The 22210-nt window shown below is 45.7% G+C and overlaps 1 protein-coding gene across 1 annotated transcript in view; it reads right to left on the bottom strand.

Moving 5' to 3' along the window:
- The window catches only part of SEMA5A (semaphorin 5A), a 482957-nt gene that overhangs the window by 119540 nt on the left and 341207 nt on the right, over positions 1 to 22210 (bottom strand). Inside the window, exons 9-10 of the mRNA XM_040630558.1 lie at positions 20567 to 20702; positions 13860 to 14064 (exon numbers count right to left, since the gene is read on the bottom strand). Coding sequence (XP_040486492.1) covers positions 13860 to 14064; positions 20567 to 20702 — 341 coding nt within the window. The remainder of the gene's footprint in view (positions 1 to 13859; positions 14065 to 20566; positions 20703 to 22210) is intronic.

Below are 22210 nucleotides of genomic sequence, written 5' to 3'. Positions count from 1 at the left end.
TGACTTTCCAGTGTGGCTCCCTGAATCTTTTGTGGGTTTAGTTTGTGATCATTGTGGCACCCCAGTCAGCTCTTACTCACACAGAAGGCAAATTATGAGTCTTAACAAAATTCAGTTTTTCCATAACTAGGATCTGAATATTTGAGAAATAGCCTAAACCTAACACCACTGATACATCGTCCAACCATGAAGGCCACAGCGAGGGTCCCAATCACACAGCAGGAGACAGAGGACTGGGGCCGGTGTGGAGGGGGGGCAACAGGTCAGTGTCTGGTGACAGAGCAGGACTAACCACGGGGCACTTGAACAGTCCCCTGATTCCTGGGAGGGGAATGTGTCAGAGGAGGCCAGACAAAACTCAGACACTGGAGAAAAGACTGGAACAGCACTCAAGAGAGAAGATGTCAAAGGCTCTGTCACCTAAAACCAAGTGAGAGGTCAGAGCCCAGACAGGGCACGATGAGCTGGCAAGGAGCCCATGCCCTCCTGCTCCCAGCATGCTCTGTGCCCAAGGCCAGGAAGGAATCTGAGGAAGCCACAGGTGCAGGTTAAGGACCCACCTTTGAAAGTTAGAGATTCCTGAAGATAAGCTCCCGGCAAATAATCACAGGACAGCAATTTAATAAAGACCAAGACAATTGGCTCTTATGCGGTCCATTCAGAAATAATTTTAAAAAAATTTAAATTTAAATTTAAATTTAAAAAAAAAATGCCAACATTGTATAATCAATGAAATTCCTAAATGAAAGAAAAAAATTATTGTTTAACTCAAAAAGCAGCAACTCCTTGTGAAGATTGCCTTTAAAGACCCAATTTATCAAGGACAAGTCAAGGCCACTATTTTTCATGTTGAACCAGTGTTCTTTTGCTAAGGACGAGGTCAGATTTTAAAAATTAATTAAGTGATCATATCAATGAGGACCTAAATGAAGCTTCTACCCTGAAATTAATCTTAGAGGTCACTTTCAATACTAAGGGTGGATTTTTTATTATTATTTTAAAATCCCATAAATGTATTTGAGTACTTAGACAACTAATTATTGGATTTTTTAAATTATTGGCACATATACATGAAAATGGAGGCCTCTAAAACCTCCTATCTGTTCTAAAAGTATGAAAAACAACTTCTACTTGTCTTAACTCAGGGTTCTTCTTCTTTTTTTTTAAATTAATTTATTTATTCTAGAGATTGAGAGCGCTCGAGCAGGAGGGGCAGAGGAAGAGAGAATCTCAAGCAGACTCTGTGTTGAGCATGGAGCCCAACACTGGGCTAGATCTCATAACCCTGAGATCAGGACCCGAGCCGAGTCAGTCGCTTAACCGACTGTACCACCCGGGGACATTGTAAGGGACTTCTACAGACTGCAGACAGATCTCAGTGTTTCAGCCTCACATGGTCACAAAGCTGCACACATGTTTTCTAGTTAAAGCAACAAATTTTCCTTGATCAAATTTTCCTTTCCTTTCTTTCAACTCAAGTCTAATTCCTCAAAAAACAAATCATATATTCCATCAGTGTCTTTATACCCAGTCGGAGCACAAGAGATAGACTAAAAACAGATAAGAACTGCTCTCCTGGACCGTGTTTTAATCTCAAAACGCTTTAAAAATTTCAAACTGAGTTAAGCTTCTGCAGTCTTCAGAAATCCAAAAAGTGATGATAATTATACCCTTAGTCAGAAAGTTAACTAATTTGCATTGAATGCTCCTTAAGAATGAGATAGAACCAAAAACCCAGAGTTTTTTTCTTTCATATTTGGGGTTAAAATAATGACCGTGGGGCTTGGCTGATGAGAAGGATAGCTGGATGGACAGACGGACACAAAGCTTCCCACTTCCCTTCTGCTCATACATTTGGCAATTATTTAGCATATGTTAAGGTCAGCCGATGAAAAATAAGGGAAGGAACTTTTACTTCACATTGATTTTTCTTTGGTCTACATGTGTAACCGCCTCTAGAATTATAATTCCAGGTATTCTTGATTTAGGGGTTGGTCAGGTGCAGGCTGTGTTGATTCTTCGTAGAAGGTATCATCAGTAAAAGTCAAGTCCTCAGCTTCTCCAAGAAGATACTTATTTATTGAATGGGTAAGTCAGATGGAATTAGGTCAGGGCAGCATTTGCCCCTGAGGACATTACTTGGAACATCCTCCCATTCTGAACACTGAGAATTGTATGCTTCCTTGATAAGAACTCCTGCCACATCTTTTTGTACAGGCAATTCTATTGAGAGGCCATAAAATACCCTATTTAAGGAACATCAATGTGGCTATCTCTACGTTTCAAAAGGAAAGAGGGGTGGAAATTTTATAAGCCAACCAGTAATTCAACAGTCTTTTAATCTGGCTGTGAAACCATGCTATTTTTTGAAAGACAAAAATGAAAAGAAAATCTTATGTTGGCATCTCTGCACATGACAAATACTGTCTCCCTCCATCCCGAACCGCTCTGTTTGGAGACATACGCACTGTCGCTATTTGCACCCTGCAGCAGGCTGTTTACCCAAATCACAGCATGCTGCCCGCATCCTGGTGCATGAAGTGTGCTGTGCTCATTTGCCGCGATGATCTGGGGAGAGCCTGCTTCCTCTAATGCGTTCCAGGTGGGAACTATGATATTCATCGGTACGCCTCGCTCCCTAACTTGGGCACTCTCTTCCCCCCAGGTCTGTCAAATCCCTTCTACACTAGGGATTTTTCTATCCGCATTTCCTCTTCAGAAGGCTTATTTGCAAAAAAATGATGGGGTGTGTTTTCTTCCTGCTACTCAGCAGTGTAACCACTTTTGGATGAAAGCCTATATAATGTCGTTGTTCACGACCTTTTATCAAGCAGTAGGGATTGTACTTATTCCTTCCTTGTCCTTCTGAATGCCTACTATCTGCTTTACAATTGAATTACCCAGAGGCCAAGGCTTAAATGTGCTCAGTAGGCTGGTCATCATTGCCAGGCAAGCATCATATCTACAAGGTAGCGAGGAGGTGCTTAGGTCAAGAATGAAGAAGGCAGACATTCAAAACCAAGGCATAAACAATCCGAGGAGTGATTTGGCTGCCTGATAGGATGGGGCTCTACTGAGGTCCAAGCAACCTGCCACCTTGCCAAGCCCCGGTTACCATGGTCAACATCATGTTACATGAAAACATTATGGAAAGATTTACTCTGAAGACAATATCCCTTTCCATGGCCAAGAGACAACAGCACTGTGGCCAACTGAGTGGAACTAGAGTTTTCCTAGTGCACAGATTCAATTTGTAAACATAAAAGAATCAAATTATTTCAGATTTTATGGTGCTAAGAACAATTTACTTTTCTGATTTAACAGCATAGACAATGACTGTGTTGGGCCCGTTGACAGCAATTTCACCTAAATCGAATGCCCACCTGCAATGTGGACATGGCGGAGATCTAAAATTCTGTTCCCTGCATTCTCAAAGGAAACACAAAACCTCATCCTGATCCTCTGTGTTCACAGAGGTCCACATCAACCCCGGAGCAGGGACAGTACCTTCCTGAGAGACTCCTGAATGCTCCCCAGGGGTCCTGGAACCACCGAATGTCTGAGAGGTGGCAGCCCCTGGGGAACAGACACAGCCACCTCACCGAAGGTAGGATGACAGGAGGATTCTCCTGCAGGGGTGTGTGTCCCTGTCCCTCAAGTCAGGAAAAGAACATGCATCATGGTCACAGTACAAAGAAAGGACAGAGGAGAGAGAAAGAAGAGATGGCTCATTGTTGATGTCACCACTTTGCAAAGTTTTCACAAGAAAGGCTTCCTCTGCAGAGTGGAGATTTAGGGCATTTGGTGGACATCACTAATATTTCTTTGGAGTTGTGACATCATTTCCCACAGAAACAATGACATCCTACCCAGATTTCTGCATAAACAGGAGGACAGCAGGTCTGGGAACAGGAGACTGTTGTACTTAAACTCTAGTAACCACCATGAAACCCTCATGAGATACGTCAGCCACGAGCGTCCGCCAGGATTTCTATGAAAAGACGTGGTAAAGAGCAATGGTTTGTATTTCTTCTGTCCATAGACTGCCCCGCTTTATTACCTGGGGCAACTTTCAATCAATACGGATCATGTGAAACAAGCAAGAGGAAGGTTGGAAGACTGAGCAGGGTCTCAGACACGAGAAGGCAGAGAAGAAGAGAGCGGGAAAATGGGCTACTCCGGAGACACAGAGGCCACCTGCCCCACATTCAGAGGATCCACTCATTTGTAGCACAGAACTCCCTCTTATTTTGCGGATGGGGAACTAGGCGTGAGCTACTCAAATTATTCAGAAAACATGTTTAAAAACAAAATGCATTAAAATACAATAATGAATGTTCCTAAAGTATTTAGTAAAACCAACCAGTTGGTAGTTCTTATGCCATTTGAAGCGGCTTGGCATATATTAAATTGTTTTCAACAGGACACTTTTCATTTTAATTGGGCCTGACATAAACTAATAGTAAAATACCGATTTTGTTCATTGAGTTCTACTCACTAAGAAATGTCAGGGGAACAGGAGAAAGGCAGGCTACACTTTAAGTCTGCTTGCAAGACCACATGCGAAGTGGCCAAGTGCCCTTGGGTGGATTAGCGTCCTGGGGCTGCAGTCATGGAAGACCAAGGCATCCTGGACGGCTTCAAGCAACAGAAATATATCATCTTGCAGTGCTGGAGGCTGGAGGTTGGAAATCAAGGTATCGGCAGGGCTGTGCTCCCTTGAGATTCTGGGCAGAATCCTTGCTTGTCTCTTCCCAGCTCCTGGTGGTGGCTGTCCATCATTGGTGTTCCTGGGCTTGTGGCCCCACATTTTGGTCTCTGCCCATGTTGTCACATGTCCTTCTCCCTGTGTGTGTGTCTCCTTCTCTTAAAGGGACACCAGGCCCATCAGATTAAGGGTCTACCCTACTCCAGTGTGACTTAATCTTAACTCCTCACATCTGCAAAGACCCTATTTCCAAACAAGCTCACGTTCTGAGATACTGGTGGGTTGAGACCTCAATATGTCTTCTGCGGGGGACATAATCCTACCCATAACACCAGGTCATTGGGATTTTCCCACACTGCTATCATTCTCTACAATGATTTTATCATTAAATACAAAATTTCTTAAATTTTAACTAATGAACACTCGAACTACATAATGCTTCCTTCCAGCCTACAGGAGAGAATCCCTTACACAAATGGACGCAAACCGAGTAAGCTCAGATTAGGTTTGGATTTCCAGTGTTCAGTGAGATGGGCAGAATTAGGAGTGATTGTTGGAAAATCTTTCCAACATGCAATCTGCACAATATTATGCTTGCTCATTTCACCTAAGTATTTGCAAATCGATTCTAAATATTAAGGGAGACAGCTATTAATAATGGTAACAGAAGTGTATCGGTCAATGTTTGGTGCCCACAGGGATACCCCTAGAGTCTCTCAAGTTTTGTGTACTTTGGTCCAAGCGAATGTTGGGGCCCATCCTGCACTCAGCAGCCTCATCTTCCTCTCTGCATAGCCCCTTCTGCAGGGCTACAGAAGGTACTGGAAGAAACTGCACACAGAGGGATAAAGTCAGGAATGGGATTTCAGCATGTGCTAAGCCAGTTGCCAACTGTTACTCTTACAGGAAAAACTCTAGAGTAAAAAGAACATTCTTGATTTTGATTCTGGCCACAATCTCTGGGTCATGAGATCGAACCCCACACTAGGCTCCACGCTTAGCTGGGAGTCTATTAGAGAGTCTCTCTTGCTCTCTCTCCCTCTGCCCCTCCCCCCACTCACATGCTCCTTCTTTCTCTCTGTCTCTAAAAATAAATAAATAAAACCTTTAAAATATGCACATATTTGGAAGAAAAGAAAGGGAGGGTAGGACAGAGCCACTGGCTCTATTTTCTCCATGGTACTCCTGGAAAAGCCATGGGAAGCCATGAGTGCTGGGGTCCCATCTACTTTCTCCTCCGTGGGGTTATGGGACCCCAACCTCTGGTAGCCTTCAGACTGTCACCCATTCAGTGATCCCTTCTCCTGCTCAGTGGGCCTTCTCAGTGAGATGATTCCCATCAGTCACTGGAAACTTTATAAAAGTCAGATTCATAGGGTCTAATCTCTACTGAGAACAGTCAAGATGGTGCCTTCCAAAACACGGAGGTCCTTGAAAGTACGATTCCACGCTCTACCTTCTACCTCCTGATAATCAGTAAACACAATTCGTTACCCTTAGAAATGACTTTTTAGCCCGAAACCCTGACCTTCTGCATTCCTTCTTCATGCTGTATTTTTTTTTCCCAAGCGACATTTCATATAACTGTTTATTTTGTTGTTTGTCTCTAAAATATAAGCTTCTTAAGGGCAGGGAGCCTGTCGTCTTTACGGATGAACCTCTCCAGGGAATCTAACCCCCAAATCTCCATTTCTCCCTTCTCAGAGAAGGCTGTCAGCAATTATTCAACGGTCCAAACCAAACAAACCAGGAGTTATTCATGACCTTACCCATTTCCTCACCCCTCCATACTTCCGGAACATACACTGAGTTTGTTAACTTATCTCTATGAAAATACCCAAGAGCAATATTTCTCAAACTGTTTTTCTTTATCTCTCCAGGAAAGAGACTTTTCACAGTTTTTTTTTCTTTTTTCCTGTATTTGTCTTCCAGGACCTGAGAATTTAATACTAAAGACTATATCTATGTTTATGTAGTGGATGTATATCTGTGCTTTATACCTGAAAGTAAGATATTTTTGTCCCTCAGGAGTCAATTTTTGCCCCTTTAGGGGCAAGATCGCCATGGTGAAGAGTGAGGCCTTAGTCGACACCATCACTGCCTGTCTGCTAGCCACGCCCACCACACCCATGTCCTCCTTGACCTTGTTTCTGAATGAAGCAGCCCTGGGCACAGATTAGTCTTCATTTACAATTGCAGCGAAATGACATGTCACTAGGACTATTTTCATACGATCAGTGAAACTTGCAGCGAAATCACAGTGATATCGTAGACCCAAATTGTACCATTTCTACCCTTAGGGCTACCCTCCAATTCGCTCTCTAGGAATTATGGACAGTAAACTTTGAAAATATTTATTGCTTCATGTTACTTTTTTTTAATAAAATTTTCAGTTTTATTACTATTTTTTAATGTTTTCTTCGAGAAAGAGAGTTTGCACACGTGGGAGGGGGCAGAAGGAGAGAGAGAAAGAGAATCTTAAGCAGGCTCCATGCCCAGTACAGAGCTCGACATGGGGCTCACTCTCAAGGCCCTGAGATCATGACCTGAGCCCAAATCAAGAGTCGGATGCTTAACTGATGGAGACAACCAGGTGCCCGTTTATTATTATTAGTATTATTATTATTGATTGATTATAGATTGAAATCTGAGTATCTCAACGTGGTCTATAGAGCACACATCATCTATCTCTGCCTATGTTTGTAGCCGTGCAGCTCTACAGGGTGGAGCAAATACTCTCTTACTGTGATTGCCAAGAACACAGAGCATGAAGCATGATAAGAGCTAATACATTATTAGGGGTACAATCCCAGGGCTGCATGAGTGAGGGAAGAAAGGAAGCAGGGTATATTGTACACTAGAAACTAATATACCTATATGTACATATATGTATATTAGTTTGTGTATATATATATATGTGTGTGTGTGTGTGTGTGTGTATGGAAGCAGGAAAGAACAGGAAGCAATGCCATTCAAGATGCCACCATGGGACTGCTCCTTCATATCGAACCACAGAGAGATGTCTGCTTGGCTGCTTGCCTCGGACAGCCCATTGGAGGGAAAACGAGAAAGGAAATGCATTAGCTTGCTTCTTCCCATGCCCTGCATATCTCACTGGCTGAAGCTCACCTCGCAGGGAGTGAAGCCCACTTCACTTCTGGGGTGCAGCTCCCCATGCCTTTTGCACCTGCATGAGAAGCCAGATCCCATGCCAGCGGTGCAATGTTGGAACCCAGTCCGGAGGTGGCAGGAGGCACTTGGCCACAGCTGGTAGGCATCAGCTGGAAGAATCCCACAGTCCTGCCAGGAATCTATCAGCCATGGTGGCGACTGAGCCAGAGCCGATGGCTGAGGGTCCGGCACAGAGTGAGGACAAGAGAAGCTGAGGACATGCTTGGAGATTGGTCTGATTCCAGGCCCTCTCTGAGCTCGAAGTTTTCTGAACACACTACGCTCCACCAACTCTCAGAGCACTTGCTTACCGTCGTGTTCTACAGGGCACCTTCATTCCTCTTTATCTGAAATTAAAATGGATTTTCATCCCAACACCCATCCTCTTTCCAGAACTTCCTTCCTGAGGTTTTTGTACTGATTTTTTTTTTTTTTTTTTCCTTTGGCTAGTCATGAAGGTTTTCTGTTTGTAAGGGAGGAATCACAGATGCTGTATCCCTGAATTCTCCCCGCGCTTTTCTTTTTGAAGGAAAGATTAGCCTAGAATAAAGCCCTGGAGTCACACTTCATTTTCCTCCAATTATTATATATGTTGTTTGGCTTGAAATCTGTTCTTGAGATGTCTGCTGCTGAATTTTGTTTTGTTTTCCTTTCTTTCTCAAACCTTCTCCATCATTTGTTTGGCTGCATCTAGACAGGAATTAGTCTTGTTTCGTACTTGTAAAAAAGACCCCCCAGTATTCTGATGCCTGAGATCTTCTCATTTGGGGGAGTGTCTGCCTATTCACTCTTTATTCCTGGTTGACCACAATGTTTGTGATTCACATTTCTTTTCTTCAGACTATTTTAGACCATGTTTCATAGATTTATGCACCTGGACCATATTTTGGGGCCTCCTAACTTTTTTCCATCAGGGTTATTTTTCTCCTGAATGCCAATGCTTTATCGATTCTTGGAATTTAAAAACTTAACCTGGCTACATGTGGTGTTCATTTATTCTGAATCAATATAGCTCAAACATGGTGTGCTTTGAAATTTTCAGACTCAATCTTCCTTTATTTCAGAGAAATCATTCCCGGTACCTTTGCCTGCCCCTTGTCCAGACCACCAAGTTCTATTAGAGATAATTTCTGACCTTCTTCTTTTTTCTTTTTTTTTGGCATATGTGTGTGTAAGCATGTGTTTATGTGTATATATATACATATTTTTTTTTTTTTGAGAGAGAGAGCGCACACATACTCAAGCAGGGTGGGGGGAGAGGCAGAAGGAGAGGGAGGGAGAGAATCCCAAGCAGGCTCCATGCCCAGCATGGAGCCCAACGCAGGGCTCGATCCCATGACCCTGAGATCATGACCTGAGCCCGAAAACAAGAGTCAGACACTCAACCGACTAAGCCACCCAGGAGCCCCATTGCCCGATACATTTTAATCATTCTGTACTAGCTTGCTGCATCTTAAACATTTTCTTTCAAATCAAGTCCCAGATGTTTTATGAACTAGTTAGCAAATCATATCAGTAGCTACTGAAACAAACACTAAACATATCTGTTAGGCTCATGCTGGATAATGGATTTCATATCTGCATTACAAACAGTTAGGAACTAATCACATCGATCTCAGTGCCTAACCACAGAGAAAGGTAAAGTACATCTGTTATAGAGAGATTCTAGGTCAAGAAAATTCTTATTTCATCCAGAACAGCATGACTTGAATATGGTCCAGAATTGCACAGTGCTAAGTTCACCTGGGAGCCTGTAAAATGCCAGCATTCCTCATAATGTATACACTTGTCAAATCAGTATGTTGTACACCTGAAACTAATGTAACATTGTGTATCAACTATGTGTCAATAAAAAATAATAAAATAAAATTTAAAAGTAAAATAAAATTTCTAATTTGTTCTTAGTTCTTTTCTTGTTCTAAATACATATTTCTTTCTCTCTCTCTCTCTAAAATCCCAGCTCTCTGTACTAAATCAGAATCCATGTCTTACCCACTCTCAAGCTGAACAAACACTGCATTAGAATAGTACTGTAGAACAGTCAGAGATGCAAATAAGGGAATTAATAGTTATGGGAAAATAAAACGGATGGTTAGTAGAGGTGGCGGAGGGTTCAAATCTCCAGGATGTGCTGCCTGCACTAGAACAAGAGAGAATAGGGGAGCAGAAGCAGATCTGTGCAGTAAAGATACACATTCGATTACAGACACATTGGAATGGAGACAAAGTAAAAATAAAAGTACTATACTTCATCCTGGAAGGGATCGTAGGAACTCTGAAACTGAGCGATATTTCCAGGGAGGTGGCAAGAAATAGAAGCACCGTGACTACGGGCAGAGCCTGAGTACCAGCCACACGTTGGAGGCCAGCGGACAGGATGGAGCCAGCCCAGGAACACGACAGAGGCAGAGAGCCAGGGAGATGGCGATCTGCCCATCAAGTGAGGAGAAGAACTGCAGAACACACGGGTTGTCAAAGCGCCTCCAGTTTTGTCTTTGCGAGGGGAGCAGAGCAGCTGTACGGATGTGAGACTCAGTCACTTACAAAGTCCAGCACGCATATTCTTCTTTTATTTATTATTATTATTATTATTATTATTATTATTATTATTATTATTAATTTTAGAGTGAGAGAGAGAGAGAGAGCTCATGAGTGGGGGAAGGAGCAGACGGAGAGGGACAAGCAGACTCTGCACTGAGCACAGAGCCTGACACGGGACTGGATGCCAGGACCCTGAGATCATGACCTGAGTGGAAATCAAGAGTCAGATGCTTAACCCACTGGGCCACCCAGGCACCCCCAGGCATATATATTCTAACGGAGTTACCATTTGCCATTTTGCCTCTTGCTCTGAGAAGACCTTCAAAGAAATAGCTTATAAAACAGCAGCACAGTCGTGGCCCAGATCATGAGCCTAGCCCTGGCTGGACTGCCAATCAGAGAGAAACAGGAGCAGCAGCTAGCAGACCGGGGACGTGTCCGGGAAAGGCCCATTGACTCAGGGGGGTGGCGGCCAGCAGGGAAAAGCCATTTGAGCTGCAGGAAGCACCAGGAATTGCACTATTAACAAGGTCTATTTGACTTCGATTTTTAGATAATACTGACAAATAAAATAAACCAAATTTCAAATGGCCATTGGCAGGTGTTCTCCAGTTCCTGTTAATTCAAGTAAAATCAAGGGGGAGTAAATAAACGTATCCCCAGACGTGGATGCCCAAACCCAAGATAGCAAACTGATTTTATTAGCAAGTTAGAAAGCACTGTGCTTCGTGTTGCCTCGTGAGGAGTGCTACACTCAGGCTCTACCAGCTGAGCACTGATAAATCCCTGGATGAGGCCCAGCCCGTGCTGCAACGGGGCCTGGAAGGACCCCGGTCACGTGTGCTCAGCATTGGCTTTCATATCAAAGAGGAGGAATGTTCCTGGTTTGTCTTGACAGAACTCTACTGGGAAGATATAAATAAAACACCATCAACGTGAGCCTTTAGAGTTTTAAGTCAGAATCTCTAATCTTTGTCGTGCCTACTTGTCAGGAAGTTGTTCAGCTCTTCACAGGGTTAGTGAAAGTAGACTGGCATTTTGGACTATTCTTTCCGATATTCCATTTTCACATTTCAATTCCTTGGAAATAAAGAAGAAACCTATATGCTGGATCATTAACAATAATATCCTTTTAAAATAGATTTTATTCTAAATAAAAACTTAGAAAAGAAGGTTTTTCCTTCAAAATGTATTAATCAGGGCTATAAGAGATACATGAAGGGGCACCTGAGTGGCTCAGTCGGTTAAGCATCTGCCTTCAGCCCGAGTCATGATCTTGGGGTCCTGGGATCAAGTCCCGAGTCGGGCTCTCTGCTCAGCAGGGCATCTACTTGAGAACTCTCTCTCTTTCTCTCCCTCTGCCCCTCTCCCCCGTTCATGTTCTCTCTCTAAAATGAATAAGTAGACCTTAAAAAAATAAAAGAGACACAAGAGAAATGACCTGTTTCCAGTATGTGGGACACAGCAAAGAGATGGTCATCTACGAATGAGGACGAGGACTCTCACTGGGCGACAGACTGGCTGGCACCTTGACATGGAACGTGCAGCGTCCACAATGGTGAGAAACGGACTTGAAATTTAAAGTACCCCCCACCCCCTGGTCTACGGTATTTTGTTACAGCAGCCTGAACTGACTGAAATTAGAGTGCCAGGACAGTGCCGTTAGAAATCCTTGTAAGCTCACTACAAACCCTTATAAACACAAGGAAGCAAACATCACCTTCCTTCAGCCTCGGTTCTAGAAGAGGGCAGAATTCTCAGGCTGAGGCCTCAGGCTGCCCTGCCCGGACCCTCCAAGGCCTGCTCAGGACCACCTCATCTCCCCTTTTCCATCCCCACTCCCGGTACTGGTGAGAGACTCATAGACCCCCTGGAATTCCATGAGGTCTCTATTCTCTGTGGCACCAACCAGAACTTGATGAAGAAAAACTAGGGTAACTTTTGGAAAGATCCAGTTCACTCATTCCTCAGTCTACCCCACACCAGGCACCCTGTGAGCATTGAGGATAAAAATGGCAGAAAACAAGCCATGATTCCTTCTTATGCTCTGGTGAACAAGACACACACTGCAATGGTAATTCTCTGTCTCCTCTTAAAACACAACAAACGTAAGCTCGCAACCCCCCCAGGCTCCCACCAATCCTCTCCGAAGCCTTGCTCATCGTGGAAGTTCCACCTCACTTCCTCCCTGCTCCTCCCTCAGACGGACCTTCAGGGGCACCGATGGCCTCCTCTGGGGATCCCAAGGTCACGTCTTTGTCCTTACCTTACCTGACAACATGGTGGCCCCGCCCACAGCTGGCCACTCCCTCACCTCCGCCGTGTCCCTCCTCCTGCAAAGCCAGGTCTTGCTCCTTAGTAAACTCTCAGCTTAAACATCACCTCCTGCGAGAGGCCAACCCTCACCAAGAGGTCAAGTACAGGAGCCTCCCTGGCTCTTCTAGCCCATGGCCCTATTCACATCCACTGCGTAAGCCTGTCACACCTCTCTGTCACTTCTGGCAGTGGCTGGTTGATTATGTGTTGTCCTCAGGAGAGCAGGATGTCACCAGTCTGCTGCTCACCATCTGACCCATCACTGCTCCTATGATCCACAAAATAGTTAACATTCAATAAATCTTGGGACTTTATGAATAAAACCAACCAAGTGATGGATATGAAATATTATAAAAGACAACGGAAATTGTGTTCTTTGAGAAAGTGGGCATTCCACAGGGCACTGGACAGAGGATGTGGGCGTGGGGGCGGGCGCCGTGGTGCGGGAGCCTGTGGGAGGACCTGAAGGCAAGGAAAAGCTGGGACACGGTCTCGGAGGCTGGCCTCGGGCCCCCTGCCCTGTCTGTGCCGTAAACCAAGACAGGACTGCCTCCAATAAGCTGATGACATTGGAAACCGGATATGTCTAGTGGTCATCGATAATGTGATCAACACTGTTGCCTATGTTTTCTTTAAAACAATTTGTTGTTTATGCCCCCAAACATACTCTTTAAATGCTTGTATCTACATCCCACAACAGGAATATCTTGTGAGCACTGTTTTGAACCAAATGAAAATCATGATGACAATCCCAGGATAATATCACACCCAGCAGTGTCCTCTAACAAATTCCAAGGTCTTAAACAATGCCAATGAAAATGGTCTTGCCAAAAAAAAGACTTATTTTACGAGTAGTTAAGAAATAATAATGAAGAAATTAGGCATTGTCTTCCCAACTAAAATCAGGACCGATGTAATGCAATAAAGAGAGTGAAACGCAGTTTCCTGTGAGAAGCACAGGATGATGAGGCCAAGGCTGTTCCTGGGGGACAGGACTGTCCCAGGGCTTTGCTGGGGGAGGAGAGAACCCCGACTCACAGCCTGACACTGACAGTGCACATTCGGAATGTGAAACACGGAAGGAAAAGATGGTCGAGAACTCAGAGGCGGTGCCAACTCCTACCTGTGGCCAGATAGATGACGTGGACCAGCATGTCCCTGCCCTGCACCACGTCCACGGCCATGTGGGAGAAGCGGCTGTCGTCCTCCATGAAGGCGGGCACCAAGCTCACCGGCTGCACCACCTCATGCATCAGAATGAACCTCTGAGCGTCCTGCAGGCTCCTCTCCGTCAGGTTCATGTACAGGCCCTGGTCCATCGTGCCGCACTGCAAGGGAAAGCAGGCCGTTACGGGACACCCACAGGCCACCTGGACACCCATGGCCGATCCTGGCCACCCAGCCGGAGGGGACACAGCAACTGAGTCACTGCCTCGTACAAACACGCGCGTTTCTCTATTTCCCTCAAAGTCCCCGTCCTTGGTGTCCCTCCCATTCCAGATTTGAACTCATTGCACTTGGGGAGTCGCTTGACTCCATCATCAATGGTCAGCCGTTAAAAACAAATAAAGGGGGGGTCAGTGCTGACTTTAACTTGAACACCGGTGCAGAAAAACTTCCCGTCTCCTGTTGTGTCACATGGGAGCTGTCTGGCCACGTGCCCACTATTCCATCTGTCTGATAAATCAGCTACTCAAATTGAAAATGCAGCAATCGGGAACATCATATAGCTCGAATACTTTCCCTACCGGAATGGTGGGTCTATGAGCAAGATATGGGTTCCATGGAGATAGAATTGGGCCATTTTTACCTGTAAATGATGTAATATTATTTCGGGATTTTCCACCTGGGCACAAGACACTGCTGGCCTTGCTGCTTTGTGCTCACGCTCCAAGCCAGAGTGAGGCAGGAAGGGAGATGGGGAAAGAGAAGGGTAAGAGAAGAACGGAAGGAAAGAGACGTTCAGACAGAGGCACTGTCGTGAAGAGGAGTCAGCAGATGCAGGGGGGAAAGATCAGGCCTGGCCACTTCTGAGAAGTGAGGCCAGGCTGTGGTGTGCAGAGGCGGGCGGGCGGTGCATAGAGTGGGTTTTGGCAAGGGCGAGGTAGAAAGAGGGGTGGGAAAGACAGAAAAGCTTTCCTGGGGCAGAGCAAATGATCAGAAAATCCTCACCAACGTTTCTCCTCTCTTTCCTAAGCTTAAACCCCGGTGCCCACAAGGCTGGTCCTCGGCAGCGGATCTCTCTGTCCATACCACCTGAGACGACCGTTTGGCACACGCCATCTCTAATGCCTGGTTTCATAACAAGTGCGAGGTGCAAAACTGTACGATGGAAATGGCTTTTTTAAAATATATGATATTTTTATAGCACCGGATACAGTGTTTTACGTGCTATAAAATGATAAGCAGGGTGTAAAATTAGAGATTATCAGAGAGACCTGGATTCCAAGTCCGGTGCAGTGCAACGCCAATGTCACACATCCCTGCAGGGGCAGCCCATCTGCCAGGTGATGGGACCCCATGCAGTCGGGTGAGTGGTCAGCTCTGCTGCCCCGGGAGCCATACGGTCTCAGGTAAGGTATTGCCTCTCGGCCTGTCTCGATCTATAAAGTAGCTGGAAAAACACTTGCGCTGCTCCCTCCACAGGGCAGTGGTAAAGCCAACTGAGATCATCAGTGGAAAGCATTTGTAAATTAACTGAAAGCACTTGGAAATGCCAAGGAACAAAACAGTGTGCCTGGCACAGAGAAGCCATTCAACCCATGGTAAATTTGTCTTGTAGCAGGACAGCAATTCTATGGTCCACTGAGCTGCAGTGGCCAGCGGGAAATGCATGAATAAATAAAGGATGGGATCCGTGGGTGAATACACAAGCAGTTGCTAGTGGGGCAGGGGGCTGAGCTAGGAGATTTCCCATAATCATCACATTTAACGGTAGCACTTGAGAGATAGGGACAGTGCCTGTTAGCAAACGCGTGACACAAAGAAAGCTCTCTCCCAGACTGGGTCTGAGGTATACGCAGGTGAACTCTCGTCAGAGAGTGACTCTGTATTTAGCAGTTTCCTTTTCCTGAAATCAAGGGCAATACTGAAACACAGGTGGCCCTTAGCTATCTACTTGCTGGAGGAAGTTTTACACCAGGCTTTGTGTTGTGTGCACAGTGTTTTTTTTTAAAAATGGCATCACAAAAACCAGGAGTCCTAACACAAAACTGAGGACCTCCTGCTGCTCTTGAGGAATCTGGAATTCTGGGAGACCTGGGAGGCCTGGGTGGGCTAGAGCTGTAGGACCATGGATCTGCCTTTGTCCTTCTTACCCTGGTCCCCATATCTTAAGTCATCAATCAGAAGTGCCACTGTGATATTGTGATTTGTAAGAAATACATATTTGGCCTTTGTCCTCTTTCCCACACAGAGCTCCTTAAACAATGGAAATCTCCTAAGTGCAAAGAGCAGTAAAGGTGCCTTTTGTTATGTTAATGAAGTGACTCTTGGGCCATAGCCCCCTGGTAACCTCAGGATGGAAGCCCATTGACAGGAGGCCCAACCATGTGAGTAGAGGGTAGGAACGTGCAGTCCACCCCAGATATCCAGGGAGGGGAGGGCGGCTAGAGGTTCAATTCAATCACCAACGGCCAATGATTTAATCAATCATGCCTATGTAATGAAGCCTCCAGAAAACACCAAAAAGGACAGGTGGTTTTCAGATTGGTAAACACGTAGAAATTTGGGGGGAGTGGTGCTCAGAGCGGGCATGGAGTGCCTTTCCCAGACCTTGTCCATCTCTTCCAGTGGGCTGTTCCAGAGTTAGGTCCTTTTATAATAAACGGGTCATCTAGTATATAAAACGTTTCTCTGAGTTCTGTGAGCCCCACTGCAAATTAATTGAACCCAGGGGGGAGGTCACTGGAACTTCCCATCGAGAACCAATGGGTCAGAAGCACAGGTGACTACCTGGACTTCATTAAGATCAGCATCTGAAGTGGCGAGGGGGTGGGCAGGAGCCTTGCAGGATTGCTTCTTGCACCTGTGAGATCTGATGCTATCTCCTGGTAAACAGTGTCAGAACTGAGTTGAATCGTAGGACACCCAGATGGTGTTGGAAAATTGCTTAGTGGTGTGGAGAAAATTCCTACACATTGGAATTGGGTAGCAAAATCATTGGCCAAGAACTAATTTTGAACTATACTCTATAATGTCTTGGTTTATTTTGCCAGCCTATAATAAATATCTCACCCTAGGATTCTTTTTCAACTATTTTGAAAGCTATTTAGATTTATAGTATATATTTATTGGCTCGTAAGTAACCCACCTAGCTCCCTAATGGGCTGCAAATTCTCTAGCTGTGCCTTATACACTGGGTTCCTGCAGTGTCTGTGTGACAACTTGGGGACTTGGCGCAGGAGGGAAACAATACAAAGAGTCATGGTCCTCAAGTGTGTTACAAACCACAGTGGCTGTCTTGCTAACGCCTCTGAAAGTAATAAGGGTTATCATTCTACTAATTTTTTTAATGCAATAGTATTTGGATTTTTGTTTGTTTCTGAGACAATAGACCCATCCTCACCCCGGCTTGCCGGAGCTTTGCGCAAGTCCACAATCACCCAGCCTCATGCTTAGAACACCTGATCTGAACGGCACTCCTGCTCCCATCTTGCTGCAAACGCACACTGTGTATCAAAGGGTCCTGATGACACGACTGACCCCTTCACCTGGTCTAGCAATGGTTTCTTCATCTGCCTGAGCACTTTTAAGGGTCTGTTTTCCATTTTGGCTCCATCATTTCTGATGGAGTTATCAAAACAGCACGGAAACTTCTGGAGTCTGTCCACTGGTCTGGACAGTGTTTCCTGTTACTGACCAATGCTTTTCCTTGTGAAGCTCAGGGCTGGGATGCCTTTGGGCAGTGTAGACTCTGACCAGGTAGCTTTCCCAGCACTGCCTACAGTAGTTTCTAGAAGGCAACTGAAACAAATACTAAACATTTTTCACTGTTTTGTTATTGTTTTCAATATTGCAATTTCTGTATCAAATCTTGAAAAATGATGCACTGTCCCTCCTAACCCATTCTTCTTCCTAAACCTGAATTATATTTTTGCTCCTCTAACTAATTTGCTGGTTCGAGTTACAAGTGCTGCATACAATTCCAAACATCAGTAGGCACACAAGAATAAAAAAAAATAGAACCCCTTCTCACTGCCAGTTACTGCAAACAGAAGGACGTCCATACATAACTAGCGGAGAGATCCCTGGTTCAAAATGTAGTCCCACCCTATGCCAGCTTGATGGCCTCATGGATGTCAGTCAGGATGCCTCTGCCAACACGGTTATCAAATATGGTAAACCGAAAGAAAATCCTTGGGACATATTTGTACCAGAAATAATAGAAGGAATCATTATCTATAATTTTTGTTCCCTGCGAATCTTAAATTCTACCCAAACAAGTCCAGCCCAGCTAAGCAAGCTTCCTGCCTGGAACGTATGCCACATCTCCTCAAGCTTCACTGGTTCTATGGCACAGACCTCCACCCATCTCATAAACGTGAGTAAGCCCTTCACTGTGACACTGGCATTATAGAACCAGACGCCCGTGGCCTTCGGAAATGAGGGAGTTTGTGGTGTGCTACAAATATATTCAGACAAAGGGGCTACAAGTTATCACTGCCTGGAGGTGGTAAGCCATCACGGGCTTATTAAGTCACTGTTCATTGTCAAGACCTTTGCAATAGAAACTCCAAGGCATTAAAAGTACCCTATAAATATTGTGGGCATCTTTGTTAATTTTTTTTAACTTTTGGGATTTTACAAAGAACTTTCTAAAGGGAATGACCTATTTCACCTTCAGGATTTTACGAAGGGCCTTTCTAAACAGTTATGTTGCACCCCAGCATCCAGGGACAGGGTAGAATTCGGGTGCAGAGACTCAGCAGAGGGGCAGAGGGGCAGCGTTTAGCTAATAATGACATAAATGGTCTATGCCGCGAGGAGCCGGGGCTACTTGAGATTTGGTTCCCGCTAAGCGGTTAGCTCGCCTGACCCATAATAGGAATTTCTTTGTCTAGTACTGAGCTTTCTTAGTAGCAGGGCTGGGGTAATACACATAAACCCGATCCCTCGGTTTCCTGACTTATAAAGGGCGGATGACGATGTCCACCTTACAGACTGGGGAGAAGAGAGAGCAACAAGCACACGATAAAGCATTTAACACAATGTATGACACCCAGAAGGCACCCAATAAATGGCCCCTAAGAGTCATCCTCTCCAAATACTTTCTACAGTCAGCGAGGCACATTAATTGATATTATCAAAGTTTATCCCTGAAGTATTCCTGTGCCTCCGTATCCCACCCTCCTCGTCTGATTGGCGAGAATGAGTGATGGAAGATGCTAACTGAATGCTCAAGTAAACCAGGAAATAGTAAAGAGCATGTAAAAACCACCCATCTATCCCCAATCCCATGCTTTTAAATAAAAATGAAAATGAAAAGAAAACCCTCTTTCAAAACAGTTAGAGCTGAATGGTTCCTGCCAAAGTCCAAGTATAAAATAATTGAACCTTTCCATACACCCAGTTTTCTGAAAAGCCAATGTGTTGAGATGATAAACCATCCAGAACTTGGAGGCCTCAGCTGCTAATGAGACAGTGTCCTCGGCCTGATTATCTGCACTGAGGCTCAGCGCCCCCCTCTCTGTGCGAGAGTTTGCTACTGATCACAGCACTGTTGCTCCAAGCAACGTGACGAGCAGAGTTAGAACTTGGCGGAACAAAAATTACACCCCTGATGAGGATAATGGTGATCCTATGAGCATTCGGGGCAGAAGGGAAGCCCTCAAGGGAAGCCTGCTGCTGTGGACTGAATGTCTGTGTCTCCCCCGAATACATAGGTTGAAGCCCCAAACCCCTGTGTGGCTCTTTGGAAATGGGGCCTGTAAGGAAATAATTAAGGTTAAATGGGGTCACAAGGGTGGGGCCCGGATCCCACAGGATTAGCGTCTCTCCCCACTCACTGAGGAATGGCCACATGAGGACACAGTGAGAAGGTGGCCCTATTTAAGCTGGGAAGAGAGTGCTCACCAGAAACTGAATCGGCCAGAACCTTGATCTTGGACTTCCAGCCCCTAGAACTGTGACAAAACACAGGTCTTTCCTTCAAGCCACCCAGTCGGTAGTATTTTGTTATGGCGGCCTGCACAGACTCATACACCTGCTGGCCGACCAAACATGAGAAAATCACACAACTTCCTTGAGTCTCAGCTCCTTCTGAAACTGGGAGACGAGAGTAAATGACGTACAGAGCCCCTTATAGCTCAAACATCCTGTAATTTTGTGATTCATAAACTAATGGCCACCATCTGCTCTGCTCCCCCCACCCCCAGCTGCACCATCACATCCCGCTCACCCCGACAGGAAATCTCGCCACAGTCACCAATTAGTGCTCTAATTCTGTTTGTGCGTCTCCACTGCTCTGTGCCCTGGGCTCCATTCACTATGCTGTCATTCATTAGGGACCAGAGCTTGTGGGGACACAGAGTCCACCATCATTAGCACTAATTGAAGCTTAGATTCCCAGCCTGCTGCTTTATGCTGGCCTTTTTCAGTTCCGCCTCGGGCGTCCCAGCCGACAAAAGGCCCCTTTTCAGCCCAGGCACCTCAGTTGACAAAAGGCCTCGGCCCACTTCCATGAGCTGAGCCGAGTGCGGGCCTGTCGTGAGGGATGGGGGAGCTCCCAGCTGTACGGTGCATGCACTGGGGTTTCAGCTGTTACCAGACTGTCTACCAGACTGTTCAGCTGTTACCAGACTGAGTGCCCCACTGCCCCCCTGAAATTACCTGGAAGTTGGGGTTGGGGTTGGGATACGGCAGCCAGGCAGAGCGTGAGTTCTCCTGGTACTTGAAGGGCCCGTTGAAGACCTGGGAGATGGCACTGAGGTTGAAGACGCACACAGCCGAGGCGGCGATGCTGTTCCTGGGGGGACCGAGGAAGAGAGAAGGGGAGGCAGGTCAGAGAGCCCTGGAAGGACACTGTGCCACGCAGACACCTTCCGGACGACTTCAAGATTGCCATCTCCCAAACACCCCAAGGATGAAGTCGAAAGAGTGACTGGTGTGGCTCTGTGGTTTCTTTGTGGAAGCCCGAGCACTTCAGTGGGAAGCAAGACTATTTAGCAGTTATGACACTTCTAATCCTACCGGACGGGATTAATTCACTCAGCCACAGCGAGCGTGACAAAGGACTGTGAAGAACTGCATGGGAGGCCTTTTCAGTTCTGGAGGAAGCAGACGTTCTCCTCCAGGGGCCGGAGCCTCTCCCCCGTCCCGCGTGGCTCTCGACCCAACCGTTCCTCTGGTTCCTCTAGACGGTTGTGGGGCCCGCTGCTGCAGCTTTTTTAAAAATCCCCCAGATAGTTGTGTTTATAATCCTCCAAAAAATAACCAACTAAAAGCATTTTGCGAAAAACTGCCTGTCAGAGACCCTTCCTTTTTTTTTTTTTCTTAATTTAAAAAGCATTTTAAATTCAAAGAGTCAGAGAGAAAAACCTGACGTAGGAAATCTTGAAACCTCAAATCCGGGCTCAAGCTCCGCAGAGGGAGCTGTAAATGGGAGGCTCTCAGGAGCTCGGTGCCCTTTTACGAAGTGTGGCAACAGCGAAATATTGTCGGGTGAAGTAAATCTGCATTTTCGAGCACAGCTCTGGTTTTCAGCCTCTGGGGGGGCGCCAGTTTTAGACACCCGGGAACAAAACGGTCAAACCTTCAGAGACCCACACTGCAGTCCTATGCTGCCCGACTCACGGCCAAGGGGCTGAGACAACCACCCAGTCCTGGGGCAGAAGGAGCTGGAACAGTGACCTTTGTCTGCACTCCCAGCACTAAGAGACCATGAGGAATACAAGGAGGCAACCCAAAACTGTGCGCAGAAGCACCGAGAGCTTAGCCGCAGCGTGAGGAAGCCATCCAACGCAGAGCCGGGCAAGAATTAACCGGCTGCCTTGGATCATCGCTTTCTTTCAATTTGGGGCAAATCTTGCTGAGAACGTGGTCATCTGTCCAGAGGGTAAGATCAAGGCTGAGACACAAGAGGGAGGAGAGGAGGGTTCTGTTTTGGGACTAGAAATGGATGATTCAGACAGTTGTTCCCAAGACCTGGTGACAGCAAGTGTTGAGGGAAAAGGACGATCTAGCCATTCTGTCTCGGCCTGTACGGACGCTACATACTGGGGGGTTTCCAACATGATGGGCACCTGCAACACTACACAAACCGTCTGGAACAGTCTGAAACTTATTTTTGCGAGTATCTAAATTGACCATTCACCACTGGAATGGCCCAGATGCGGTACTTATATAACTTTTTAAATGGTTCGTTTTTGCCCAGAGCCAGGGGAATGAACTAAGTAAGTCAAGCTCCCATTGTGTGTAAAACTGATGTCAACTCAGCAACTGAACATTCATCTTGTGCGGCCAACACTATTTCTT

Source organism: Ursus maritimus, unplaced genomic scaffold, assembly GCF_017311325.1.
Source record: "Ursus maritimus isolate PB19 unplaced genomic scaffold, ASM1731132v1 scaffold_15, whole genome shotgun sequence".
In the NCBI taxonomy this organism is placed as follows: domain Eukaryota; kingdom Metazoa; phylum Chordata; class Mammalia; order Carnivora; family Ursidae; genus Ursus; species Ursus maritimus.
The sequence above is the reverse complement of the archived record's forward strand: the minus strand, read 5'-3'. Positions and strand labels throughout refer to the sequence as shown.